The 14,026-nt window shown below is 33.2% G+C and overlaps 1 protein-coding gene across 44 annotated transcripts in view; it reads left to right on the forward strand.

The window, feature by feature from the left end:
• The window catches only part of RIMS2 (regulating synaptic membrane exocytosis 2), a 595,904-nt gene that overhangs the window by 322,053 nt on the left and 259,825 nt on the right, over positions 1-14,026 (forward strand). For all 44 annotated transcript variants that reach the window (XM_013064767.2, XM_045078009.1, XM_045078010.1 and 41 more), the window contains 3 exons: positions 3,354-3,484; positions 9,353-9,524; positions 12,588-12,741. In XM_013064767.2, coding sequence (XP_012920221.1) covers positions 3,354-3,484; positions 9,353-9,524; positions 12,588-12,741 — 457 coding nt within the window. The remainder of the gene's footprint in view (positions 1-3,353; positions 3,485-9,352; positions 9,525-12,587; positions 12,742-14,026) is intronic.

Raw genomic sequence — 14,026 nt, forward strand, 5'->3', positions numbered from 1 at the left:
TACACTAAGGTTGCTGTCTCTTTAAATCATTCATTATATCACTTAACATCTACATTCTCTTGCATTTTCCAAGCAACAACTCCTTGAGGAGATTGGCAAATAAATTTGTACCTTATCTAAAATATGAATTTTATGCATATTATATATAAGGTTCAACTTTGGAAAGTGTATTACTTTGAAAGAACAAAATAACAATCTAAATAAAATAAGTTGGGTTTATGTTGCTTACATTTTGTAATTGAAATGTCATTTAATTTTACCGTAATACTTGGTACAAGTTGTTTGCCTCTTTTCATTAGGAAACCCCTATATGGTAAAGTAATGACAATATAGTTTTCTTTAAAGTAGTAGTATGCTTTCCTTGCTTTGCTGCATGTTTTTTTTGTTGTTGTTAGTTTTGAATAATACTAATTTTAAAAATTACAATTGTTTACTTAATGTTATTTAGAGTTAAATATTTACTTGTGCTCTTCAGTTCTCCTTAGGGAATTTAAGAATGGGTACATGGTTAAGCTGGAATGATTGTTATATTAAGACAATTAAAATGAAGCCATGATTTCTATTAATGAAATTGAACTAAGATAAGAAGGATGTCATATCTAGGACTGTGGAGATACATTTGTTCCATTTTGGGGAAATCAACATACATTTTAACCATTCATTTGAAAAGCACAGATAAGAAATTTAGGACTTTGATAAAATAATCTAGCAAATAAGAAAATTCTGTTTTGATAAGGTGAACTGGATATCTATTAAAAACTTCAATGCAAATCCTGTAATATAAAATAAAAATTAGGGCTATTGATCAAATGCCTAATTTAAGACAGTTTATTAAAAGTTGTAATTTTGATGAAAAATCCGTAAAACTAAAAAGTGCCTGTTTTTTTTTAACCTATATTATTTTAACATTTATGTATTTGGAAAGTATGATTTAATAAATTATAAGGTATAATTATGAAAATATGAAAGCCATATGCCTAATATGTTTGCATGAAAAATGAGTATTATTGACAAATGATATTTTTCATTTTCCGTGGCATAAGAAAATCTAAAAAGAATACTACTTATCAAACATTTTGAAGTTAGGTATCTGAAATGTTTCTAACCATTTGAGAGGAGCAAAAAGATCGCCTATGGAGAGGGCAAGTGTTTAGCCTCACCCCTTGTAAAAGTGGGCAGAAATCAATGATTTTCTCTAATAATTATGAACTTAGTCTAATAATGATTATTATTGTTTCTTAGTTTCTCAGCGTATAGTTCATCAGAAAATTGTTCTTTAGCCTTTAAGAATCTTTTTCTCTTTGAAGTGCCTAATATTTATGTCATGATCCTCAGAGAAGGATTTTTAATATCATGGGAAAATAAAGCTATAAGCTGTTTTTTTTTTTTTCTTTAGAAAATAGAGACTATCAGAAATTAATGTGGTTTTGGTAACACCTTTTAGAGGAACCATGAGGCTATGTGACAACATCTGTTTCATCTCATATACGAGATTCTTGTATTTCTTTCTTTTGTTGTTGTTTCCCCCTTATGTCTTTTGCCCCCAAAATAGTCTTTTTTTCCCACTTATCCTCATCTGTATTTATGTTCTCATATTGTTACACAAGGAAATACTTGAACTTTTTTTCTATTTGCATGTTAACCCCTCCCCCCCCTTACCCAGTTTGTTGATCTCCTAGTTTAAGGCAGTGGTTCTCAAACTTGAATGCCTAAGAGAATCACCAGGAGGATTGATTAAAACATGAGTTCCTGGGCCCCGTTCTGATTCAGTAGGTGACAGGTAGGCCACAGGAATTTGGAACTTTTTAACAAATAAGCCAGATAACGCTGATATAAGGAGGTGAGGGAGCCACACTTGAAGAAAAACTTGTCTAGAGACTATACCTGGCAGCTCTATTAGGAAAACTTTGTTGCACAACAGCTAGAAAATACCTGCCTTCCACATAAGGACTTAGTACAGCGTGAAGAGTAATAATTATAATTTTTAAAAATTAAATACTTCTTACTATTACTAAGAGGGCTAATTCCATTTGACTGAAAATCAGGATAAATAATTTTATATACTCTTCTGGGCAATCAGTCTTCCTCTTCTGAGTCAAAAGTCTTGCTCAGCCTCTCATTCTCTAAAATCTGAAGTGAGGGACAGAACAAAACCATGCTAGAAATGGAACTACACTACCAGTCTATCATGTATACATGCATATATATAAATTTATTTTATATGATTTGATCTATATGTGTATGTATGTATGATATGTATTTATTCATGTATGTCAGAGCCTGGCCCAGACCTGACTGGCCATTTCAGAGGAAGAGGGCAAGACTGACATTAAATGTATATTTATATTTTTTAAACTGCTGCAAATATTGTACATCCAGATTAAAATAAAAATTGAACTATTAAAAAGCATATAAACCACCAAACTCTATCTCAACCATAATTTTATTCCCAGATTTCAGGTTTTGGTTTTGATATCAAGATAGTGGTCAAAGATGTGCTGAGTTCTGAACCAAAATGTGGGGTAGAGCCATGGTTATAAATCCTGACATGGTAGAAACAGCTAGCTAGGTGTGGGAGTGTGAGGTATGTGTGTGGGAGGTGGTAATTGTTAAATCAAATGAATTTAGCAACTGGATATGAAGTTCTAATCCCTAATTATGTCTTAGGGAAATCACTCACATTTTCTCATCTTGAATGATAAAATATATCCTATTATTCTAAGGCTGTGATACATCTTCCTCACTAATGAAAAGGGACTTTATGTCTGTGTAAGAAAAAATCTATAAAGATGAATTTATTATGGTTTTAAATTCAAACTTAAGGAGTCTATTGATTAAAGCTACTAGTAATTTCACCTTGCTTATAATCTTTGAGATGTCTTTTTAAATGAAATGTTTTATCTTTTAAAACATTTGCTTAAAAATTCCCTATGAATGCCATATAAATAAGGTATCTATTCAATTCATTTGGGCAGTTATTCTGAGCTCATTATTGTAGGGGAACTAAAATGAACCATAGTGATTCTTGCATAAAGATAGACATAGCAGTCATTGTACATAAAGTTCTTAGTTATGGCAGTGTAATTATTATGTGCATGTTAATAAGCAGTCAAATTAGGATAACAAAAAGCTCAAGTGATTTATTAATCAACCCAAAATATCTAAATTATTTCCTCTACTCATTGAAGTTATTATAGCATATCCTTTTATTTTAACTCTCTGCAGCTTACTAAGTAGAACTTACATTCTGTGCTCACATTAATGTAAGAGAGTGGGGCAAAGATTGGAAATATAAACATTATGTTATGGTAAAAAAAAGTTTGAGCTGATAAATGAATATTTTTGCTTTTCAGATAAAACTATGGTTTGACAAGGTTGGTCATCAATTAATAGTTACGATTCTGGGAGCAAAGGATCTCCCTTCCAGGGAAGATGGGAGGCCAAGGAATCCTTATGTCAAAATTTACTTTCTTCCAGACAGAAGGTAAGGGTGTGAAACAGAAGTAAATGTTCTTGAAAATAAATAAGAAATGTTAATAACAGTAGGTGTTTCAGTTCGGTCTTATTTATTTTTATATATCACACTAGTCAGCTATTTATGAAGTTTAACATAAGCATAATGATTCAAATGATTCACATGATTCATATTTTATTATGATTCTTATTAGTCTTCAAAATGGTGACCGTGAGTGCAAGATTGTTTTAAAATGCATATCAAATGTCATAGATGATTTTATTGAATATTTATTTTACATTGTATGGATTTTTTTTTTTTTTTTCAGAGAGAGTGAGCACAGGCAGACAGAGTGGCAGGCAGAGGCAGAGGGAGAAGCAGGCTTCCGCTGAGCAAGGAGCCCAATGTGGGACTCGATCCCAGGACGCTGGGATCATGACCTGAGCATACTCAGGTGTCCCCATTGTATGGATTCTTTTTTTTTTTTTTTAAAGATTATTTATTTATTTATTTGACAGACAGAGATCACAAGTAGGCAGAGAGGCAGGCAGAGAGAGAGGAGGAAGCAGGCTCCCCGCTAAGCAGAGAGCCTGATGCGGGGCTTGATCCCAAGACCCTGGGATCATGACCTGAGCCGAAGGCAGAGGCCTTAACCCACTGAGCCACCCAGGCGCCCCCATTGTATGGATTCTTAAATGATGTATATTTTCATTTATCAAAATCATTAAAAGTTACAGTTTTTAAAATCAGGTACATTTTTAACACAATCTACAGCAGCAAAAAGCTGGAAAGGATACCAGAATGTACTCATACTCCCTTACAACGCCTACCTCCTCATACTAAGATATCATTTCTTTATATTCCATAAAATTAATGAGTGCTTTATATCTGCCCACCCCATATCATCCAGAACCTTTACCACCGTGCCTAGAATCAGCTTCTTCAAGCATCATTGGTTTGGTTTGTGTCCATGTTAATTAGGATAAATGATATTGTTCTGCCCTAATTTAAACAGAGACATTAGGATTGGAGAAATAGCTTTTCAAAAATTATCTAATCACTTTTAATCTCCGGAACATAAAAAAATAAGAGAGACTATTGGATAGACATCATGAGAAGAGGAAGAATTAATGGCGTCGATGACCTGTCCCCCAGCTCTTCTTGCGTCGCTCGTTTCCAGGACAGAGTGTTCTCAAGGTCTGGTCGTTTTTTCTCAGGCTGCAAGTGGCCTGGCACAGGGCTAATCTTCAACATGTTTACACAATTCTGGGCCCCCATGTACTTAGTTCAAGTGAAAGTCATCAGATTTGAGTGCCTAAGTATCATCTGAAAAACAATCTCTCAAAGAAAAGGATAAACGAAAGGAAGTAGACAATGAACAAAGGCCTTACATTTTGATACTTTTGAAGTGAAATTTGTGAAGATAATTCCTCAGAAAACATGTCAAGGTGCCCACACATCTAAAACGATTAGAGACTGTTTGCCGTATAATTTTATCTTACGAAGTTTCCTTGGAGAAAGCTGTTTTCTCACAACTTAGGTTGTCTTTCGGATAGGGGTATACTTTGAACTGCAAAGGAAGAAGAGGATATTCATAACTGGGGCTTTTAACTAGCTTAAGCTTTAGTTGGATCTGGATTTCTCGGGCACATTACCCTGCCATCCTGGAGACCATGTCACTTGGCTTTCCAGAGCACGCATGGTTTCAGGCATTCTCAGAATGCCGCCGTCACAACCTGCAGGAAACGCTGCCTTCCCATCAGTGTTCTTGTGTGCACGCAGAACTTCAGTTTCTACTTCCTCAGCCTTTGAAGAAAACCACTTTTGAAGATGATAAAAATCTTTCAAGTTTTAGAATTTATTATTGATTATTTTTGTTTAGTTTTATTTTATTTTATTTTATATACCCTTTCCCCTTTCTCAGCAGATAGATCTAAAATGGAAAGGAAGGTCCCCCTCACTATTCCTTTAATATTTAAAGGCATTTTTAAAAAATATCTATTCTCAACACCAAAGAATGTGGGAAACATTTAAATATTTCATTCTCAAATACTTTCTCAGCTGTCTCCTTGTTACCTATCAAGAATTTGAGGAATATTTGAGCAAGTTTATTGCTTACTTATTAATTGATAAAGTTGTGTTGGGGTTTTATTTTTATTTATTTGAGAGAGAGAGAGAGTAAGTGAGAGAGCATAGAAGCAGAGGAAGAGGGAGAAGCAGACTCCCCAGCTGAGCATGACCAGAGTTGAAGGCAGATACTTAACTGACTGAGCCACTCAGGTGCCCCAGGGTTTGTATCTTTAAAAAGTGATGGGTACTGAGGTGGGCACATATTGCATGGAGCACTGGTGTTGTATGTAAGCAATGAATCTTGGAACACTGCATCAAAAACTAGGGAAATTGGAAGGGGAGGTGAACCATGAGAGACTATGGACTCTGAAAAACAATCTGAGGGTTTTGAAGGGGCGGGGGGGTGGGAGGTGGGGGAACCATGTGGTGGGTATTAAGGAGGGCACGTATTGCATGGAGCACAAAAACAATAAATTCTGTTACACTGAAAAGAAATAAAAAAGAAAAAACAACTAATGATGTATGGTGACTAACATAATACACATACACAAAATAAAAATTAAAATATAGAAGAGAATTCTTTGGCTAACTCAGAAACAGCTATATTATCGTCAATTTTTTTTTCTGTTGATACAAGTTTTTACACATAAATAAAGGACTGTTTATGCTTTGGGTATGAATTATTTCATTTTTCGTGACAGTTTTTCTGGGAGAAAAACAATTTGAATAGGTGAACATGGAAAATAATTGATGCCTTTTTATCGATAAGAATTCTGGAGGGACCTGTGAGCTTGCATTGAAGAGATGTAAATTAGAATGTTACTGTGCTAGTCAGTCCATTCAAAACTTTATTTTCTAAAGTGATGAACTATGTACTCTAAAAAGCAGTTGGGTGGGAAGCCTGGGTGGTTCAGTGGGTTAAACCTCTGCCTTCAGCTCAGGTCATGATCTCAAGGTGCTGGGATTGAGCCCCACATCAGGCTCTCTGCTCAGCGGGGAGCCGGCTTCCCCCCTCTCTCTGCCTGCCTCTCTGCCTACTTGTGATCTCTCTCTCATTCTGTCAAATAAATAAATAAAATCTTATTTTTAAAAAAAATTAAAAAAAGTTAAAAAAAAGCTGGGTGTGCTTTACACTCTTTCATATCTTGAAGTAAAGTTGGTTTTCAGTCAAAAACATTTCTTTCTCTCATTTTAAGTAAACACAGCAAGTATTTTCATGGCGTTACTGTGGTAAATGGAAACCAAAAATACTGGTAGCATGAAAAGGCTTTAGGTTGGATTTTATTTAAAAAAAAAAAAAAGTTTCCATTCTTAACAGGTTAATGATGCTGTTAGAGATCAATGACTTATTGTTGTTGGGCTGCTATTAAGAAAAAATCTCAATGACTTATTGTTGTTGGGCTGCTATTAAGAAAAAATCTCAATAGCATGCATATTGATCTTAGTTTTTAAGTACTCTTAGCAATTTTTCAGTGTTTGACTTACACAACCTGATCTTATTTTGTTTGTCTCTTTGTTTTAAAGATTTTATTTTTAAGTAATCTCTATACCCAATGTGGGCCTCGAACTCATAACCTCAAGATCAAGAGTTGTATGCTGCACCTACTAAGTTGCTCCCATCTTTTTAACCTGATCTTATTTTGAAGACTTTTGTTATACTTCTAGGAAAAAAAAAAAAAAAAAACTCATTTGCCTTTTTTTTTTGCTTGCTGAAGATAATTTTTCATGTTTCTTTGCATGGACTAGTGCTTCAATACACATTACACATTAAATTACCTTATTAAATGTTAATTGTACATGGTGGGTGTGTGAGGAATTTCAGTGATTATCTACTCTCCCTCCTACCCAGTATAGAAATCCAAAGGGACACATGCACCCGAATGTTTATAGCAGCAATGTCCACAATAGCCAAACTATAGAAATCCCTTCTGAAATAGTCCTCTTTAGCTGAGAACTTTTTTCACTCCTTAAGAGGAAATCGAGGTTTATTTTTCCATTCCCTTTCAGATTGCAGTATAAACCACTGTTGAATTATACAGCGAGTCTCCCACTAAATGCTTTCTTCCTGGTTTTAAAGGAGGGAACTTTCTCTCTTCACAGGGTCTCATAATTTTTTAAAGCATGGAATATACGTAGGTGCTTTATAAATATTTGTGAAATTTTTAGATGAAGAGAGGTGATGACAGGAGGAATAAATCATAGCCCTTGTTATTTTTTCTATTATTTAGTTATTTTTATTTATAAAACTTTTCCATAACACGGAAGAGAGTTAAAATTTCCTACATGGGTTTGCAAAGTTACTTTCCTAACAAGACAATAGAAATTAATAAAGATACACTGTTTTAAAATGGCTTTTTGACACATTAAATATATGAGCTGTTGAAATATATGTGCTTTTGATTGGTTAAATCCAATCTGTATTGAGCATTAAGCCCTGCTCAAGAAGAAGTTGCAGAGACGCTCTATCCTTTCTCAGTTCTCCCTGCTTCCTGTATTCTAACAGTCTTAGAATTGTATTGTGCTGAGCAGTTAATATAGTTCTGCTCGGACCTTATTGTCCACTCAGTTCAGATAAGCTCTCTAGATAGCTTAATGTTTTCTTCCTAGATGATTTTCTTTATTCCTATCCCACCATTGATCCTCTCTAATAAGCTAGAGTAGAGATCTCCAAAAGGAATGCACCCAGGGGATGTCTGAGACAGTCCGTTGGAGTTCAGGAAGAAATATTTGGATTTTCTGAATTTTTACCTAAGTATTTTCATTACCTGATTCTTTTTCTAATTAATATAATTTTAGGTAATTGATAATTACCTAAAAATAATTACCTAATTATTTTAAATTTCTAACTTTGTATAATCACAAATTGACACAATATATTAGTAAAACAGTACAGTAATACATGTATATATTTTGTGACTTTATATGCATGTAATGGGATGCTTTGTCAAAAGCATTCACTTGATAGAGATATGCAATTAAAAAAAATATGGAAGCCTGTGAGCTGGAAGTCCCATCCATTAGGGATGGCAGGCTTGCTTTTCCAGCCAATGTTAGAGTGGCTACCCCACACAGAAATAATTTTACAGGGGCACATGTGTAGCTCAGTTAAGCAGCTGAGTCTTGATTTCAGCTCAAGTCATGATCTTCGGGTCCTGAGATGGAGCCCTGTGTGGAGTCCTGTGGGTCATGGAGCCTGCTTAGGGTTCTCTCTCTCCCTCTACCCCTTCTCCCCCACAAAAAAAGAAAAAAATAATTTTACAGTGCTTTTAAAGATCTGGTAACTGTCAGATGGGCAAGTATGTATTTCTTTATGCAAGAAAGTAACTTGATAAAATGTAATTATAATTGCTCAGCTGAACTATATGGATAAAAAGTTGTGAATGTCACAATTTATTGGACTTTTGTGTAATTACACTTCTGTAGTTTAAGTGAGTATTGTATGTAATGTTATTGGTTCATTGCCATTTTGAAGGATTCCAATAAGGCAATATGTTTAAAAATATGTAGAATTACTGTTTTTCAGTCTGGTTTTATTTAGATTTTGTGAAAGGTGAAGTTTTTAATTATCATGGAAGGATTTCAGATTTATTGAAATATTGCCTCTATAAAGTGATGTAATTATATACTTATAAATTATAATGTAAATTATGTACTTTATATTAAATTATATACTTATAAATTCTAGTAGGAGTTTAAGTGATATAATATTTATAATGTATGATAAATATATTTGTGCTAAGACTTCACTCCCTGAGAAATTTTAAATGAATAATTTTTAGGGAAAAACTTAAAGGTTCATGTAAGTTTTTATATTCTTTTTTTTTATAGTGATAAAAACAAGAGAAGAACAAAAACAGTAAAGAAAACATTGGAACCCAAATGGAACCAAACATTCATTTATTCCCCGGTCCATCGAAGAGAGTTTAGGGAGCGAATGCTAGAGGTTACGCTCTGGGATCAAGCTCGAGTTCGAGAGGAAGAAAGTGAATTCTTAGGAGAGGTATCTGGAATTATTTTAAAACTGAGACTATTCATGTCCTCTTAAATACTTTTTTTCATGTGATTATCAGTAAAATCATATATTTGAATATCTGAAAAAGTAAACCATTTCTTTCATGGAATGAATTTATTGCTCTAAGACAAAACATTGATGCCTTTTAAAAAATGGTTTCTAAATAATCTGGGGCAATTTTTAGGTGTTTATTCCTACTGTAGAAATCTCAGTGTTGAATGCTGAAAGTTTGGTTTGTGTTTCACAAATGTATTGCATTTGTGGCAGCTAATACGGTTCTGCTTAGGAACCAGAGCTGAAGAGTGAGTTATCATCACACAGCAGTTCTCATATACATAATCACAAACGGTGTCATCTTTGCACAGGACCCTAAAAGAATAAAAGAGTCATTATTCCTGTGGACTGGTTTCCTTTGTAAATTTATTAAATATTCATATTATAAAATCCATATGAGGATACAGTTCCTATTAAAAATCCATTCTTCACTTTCTTTCCTGTTTTGAATTCTTAGTGACATGATACATTGAACACAGAGTTTTAAATAAGACAGACTTTGATTCATATCACACCTTTCTCACTTAACAGCTAGTATGAGCTTAGACCAGTTTTTTTTTTTTTTTTACCTTTGTTAGCTTTGGTACCTTATCTGTAAAAGTTGAATAAGACCAATCTAGCAGGTTTTTTTTTTTCTGAGAATTAAGATAACTTATGACATCATTCTTAATGTCTAGTAGATGCTTTTAATTTGGTTTTGTCTCCCCACTTAAAGGTTTTTGTAAAGGTTAAATTAATAAATGTAAATAAAGTTTTTTTCAATTACCAAATAATATACAAATGTTAGTTATTACAGACTTATAGTAATAAGCATTATTTCTTTAATGACAAATTTGCATTTCCCTGATGATTAATGATGTTAGTGATCTTGTTTTGTGTCCGTTAGCTGGGTGCCTTCTTTGGAAAAATGTCTGCTCTTATCTTCTGACCAGTTTTTATTTATTTACTTATTTTTATTTTTTTATAAACATATAATGTAATATTAGTCCCAGGTTTACATACTCCACGGCACTCACTGTAGCATCTGCCCAGTTTTTAAAATGGATTTTTTGATTGTTTTGGTGTGGAATTACAGAAATTCTTTATATATCTTCAATATTAATCCCTTTAATTAATTAAGGGATTGATAAAGATCCCCCTAATTAATTAAAAGGATTAATTAAGTTAATCATTCACCCAATTAATTAATCAATCAATTAAGTGATATTGAAAGTATATCATTTGCAAATATCTTCTCCCACCCAGTGGGTTACCTTGTTAACAGTTTTGTTGAAAGTTTCCTTTGTTGTGAAAAGCTTTCTCTTTTAATGTAGTCCCAATAGTTTATTTTTGCTTTTGTTTCTCTTGCCTTAAGAGACTTATTTAGAAAAATGTTGCTATGGCCCATGTCAGAGAAATTACTGCCTGTGCTCTTCTCTAGGATTTTTGTGGTTTCAGGTCTCATTTAAGTCTTTAATCCATTTTGAGTTTGTGTAAAAAAGTGGTCCAGTTAAATTCTTTGCATGTAGATGTCCAGTTTTTCCAACATCTATTTGTTGAAGAGACTGTATTTTTCCTGTTACATAGTCTTGCTTCCTTTGTTGACGATTGACTACATAATTGTCGGTTGATTTCTGGACTTTCCATTCTGTTCCGTTCATTTCTATATCTATTTTTGTGCCAGCACCGTTCTGTTTTGATTACTATATCTTGAAATCTGGGATTCTGATACCTCCAGTTTTGTTTTTCTTTTTCAAGATTGCTTTGGCTATTGGAGTCTTCTGTGGTTCCATATAAATTTTAGGATGATTAGTTCTGTGAAAAATGTTGGTATTTTGATAGGGCTGCCTTAAATCTGAAGATTGCTTTGGGTAATATGGATGTTTTAATAATTTCCAATGCACAGCGTGGAATATCTTCCCATTTGTCTGTCTCATCTTCAATTTCTTTCATGTGTTTTATAGTTTCAGAGTACAGGTCTTTCATCTCCTTGGTTAAGTTTACTCCTAGGTTTTTTGTTTTTCCTTTTTTAAAAAATTCTTTGTGCCATTGTAAATAGGATTGTTTTCTTAATTTCTCTTTCTACTACTTTATAATTAGTGTATAGAAATGTAACAGATTTTTGATTTTCTATCCTGTGACCTTGCTAAATTCATTTATCCATTCTAGTAGTTTTTTTGGTGGAGTCTTTAGGGTTTCCTGTATATAATGTCATGACCTCTGCAAATAGTGAAAATTTTGCTTCTTCCTTACCAATTTTGATGCCTTTTATTTCTTTTTTTTGACTGAGTGTTGTGGCTGGGACTTTTGGTACTATGTTGCATAATAGTGGTGAGAGTGGACATCTTCACCTTTTTTTTGTTTTAGGGGAAATGTTTTTAGTTTTTCACCTTTGAATATGATGTTAGCTGTGGGTTTTTCCTATATGGGCTTTATTATGTTAAGGTATGTTCCCTCTAAACCTACTTTGTTTAGGGTTTTTGTCATGAATGTACTTTTTCAAAAGGTTTTCTGCATCTACTGAAATGATCATATGGTTTTTATCCTTTCTCTTATTGCTATGATATATCACAATGATTGGTATATATTGAACCACCCTGTATCCCAGGAATAAATCCCATTTGATTGTGGTGAATGATTTTTTTAGTGTACTTTTGGATTTGGTTTGCTAATACTTTGTTGAGAATTTTTACATCTGTGTTTATCAGAGATCTTGGCCTGTTATTTTTTTTTTCCTTTTTTGTACTGTCTTTATGTAATGACAAATTTAACAGTAGGCGGGTGGTCAGAGGTCTATAAAAAATTCAGATATTTAAAACTATTAAGTCAGTAAGAAGTTATGCATATTTAACTTTTATTTAGTTATTGTCAAAATATATGGACAATTTTGTAACATAACATTGTTTTTGACCAACAGCATTATTATTATAATTATCATTATTATAAAAGTTATGAGACCATTTAAGAGAGTTTCTATATTGCAGATATACAATGTTCTTTTGTCTCTTGGCTTTGTAGATTTTAATTGAATTAGAAACAGCATTATTAGATGATGAGCCACATTGGTACAAACTTCAGACCCATGATGTTTCTTCATTACCACTTCCCCACCCTTCTCCATATATGCCACGACGACAGCTCCATGGAGAGAGCCCAACAAGAAGGTTGCAAAGTAAGTTTTCAGTGAGATTTATCAGACCATTATGAATTACCTTAAATGATATATATATGACATAGAATTTGAAGATCCCATTATGGGTATTAACAGGCATCTATTAGTGTTTTCATAGCTACTGATGGTTTTAAATTGATACACTAAAATGAGGTTATACTTACAGCATTCATTTGTCATGGTATGACCCCACAGTTATGTTTTAATTTTGGCTATTGGAAACTTACATAGAAATGAGATAGCAACTATAGTAAAATTTGGTCGTGTAGCTATACATGTCTGAAATTATGATTTTCATCTTCATTATGCTAACTATTTTATAAATATATAGGAGGACAAGTATAGTATAGTGGACCATGAGCATTAGTCAAACAAACATGGGTTTAAAGTTTGATTCTCTCACTTAAGAAGCATATGACTTCAGGTAGGTTCTTTCTCTAATTCACTGTCCTTGTTTATAAAAGTTAAATATTCTCGGGAATATAAACTGATGTGATTATTGTTGTTATTATTATTGTCAGTGTTTGCATTTTACCGAGGATTTTACAAAGTCCAAAATATCAAATAGAATTTGATCAATTCGGAGAATCTTAAAAGAAATGTGGAAATGTTTTCTAGACTGAAAAGTGGCATTATTTTGTTTGTTGTTCCTACAGATCTAATTTGTTTTCTTGATGAGTCTATTATTAAAAGGGGGAGGTGTCTACTCACTTTTTGTGTAGTATTCATGGGATAATTTTATCTTCATGGAGTCAGCATTTTCCAGGCTTAGCAACATTTTTTTTGTGCAGTAATGGAGAACTGGTTGACATTAACCAAATTTCAGAAGTGTACATTTATAAGCACAAAAGGCATGTCATTTATCAATCAGAAGAAATGTATTTGGCAACATAACAAATGACTCTGGTCTACGTGGATCACATTTTCCCTGCTGAATAGAGGACTAAATTATATATCAGAAGGCTATTTGATGAATAGAGAATTAGAAGAAAGGATAGGTCTTATGGGATATTTAGTCATAAGAAAGCCTAGAGAATTACCTTCACTCCTTTTTAAAATAATGTCTTTGATGACTTATTTACTTATGAATTTTATTTCCTGTGGTTACAGTCTCTCATTATTTAAGCACTAATTTTACAGCACTCACTTTTTTCAGCTTCTCCACAGAGTAAACATTTATCCACAGTTATTTGCAATTGCCTTTATAACATCTCTTGTTGTAATAATTACACTACTGTGAATTTTATGTGGCGTCATTTTGGTTTGTATTCTTTTGGGTCCCTGT

This window comes from Mustela putorius, unplaced genomic scaffold (genome assembly GCF_011764305.1).
Source record: "Mustela putorius furo isolate JIRA1106 unplaced genomic scaffold, ASM1176430v1.1 tig00000228_pilon_pilon_pilon, whole genome shotgun sequence".
NCBI lineage: Eukaryota > Metazoa > Chordata > Mammalia > Carnivora > Mustelidae > Mustela > Mustela putorius.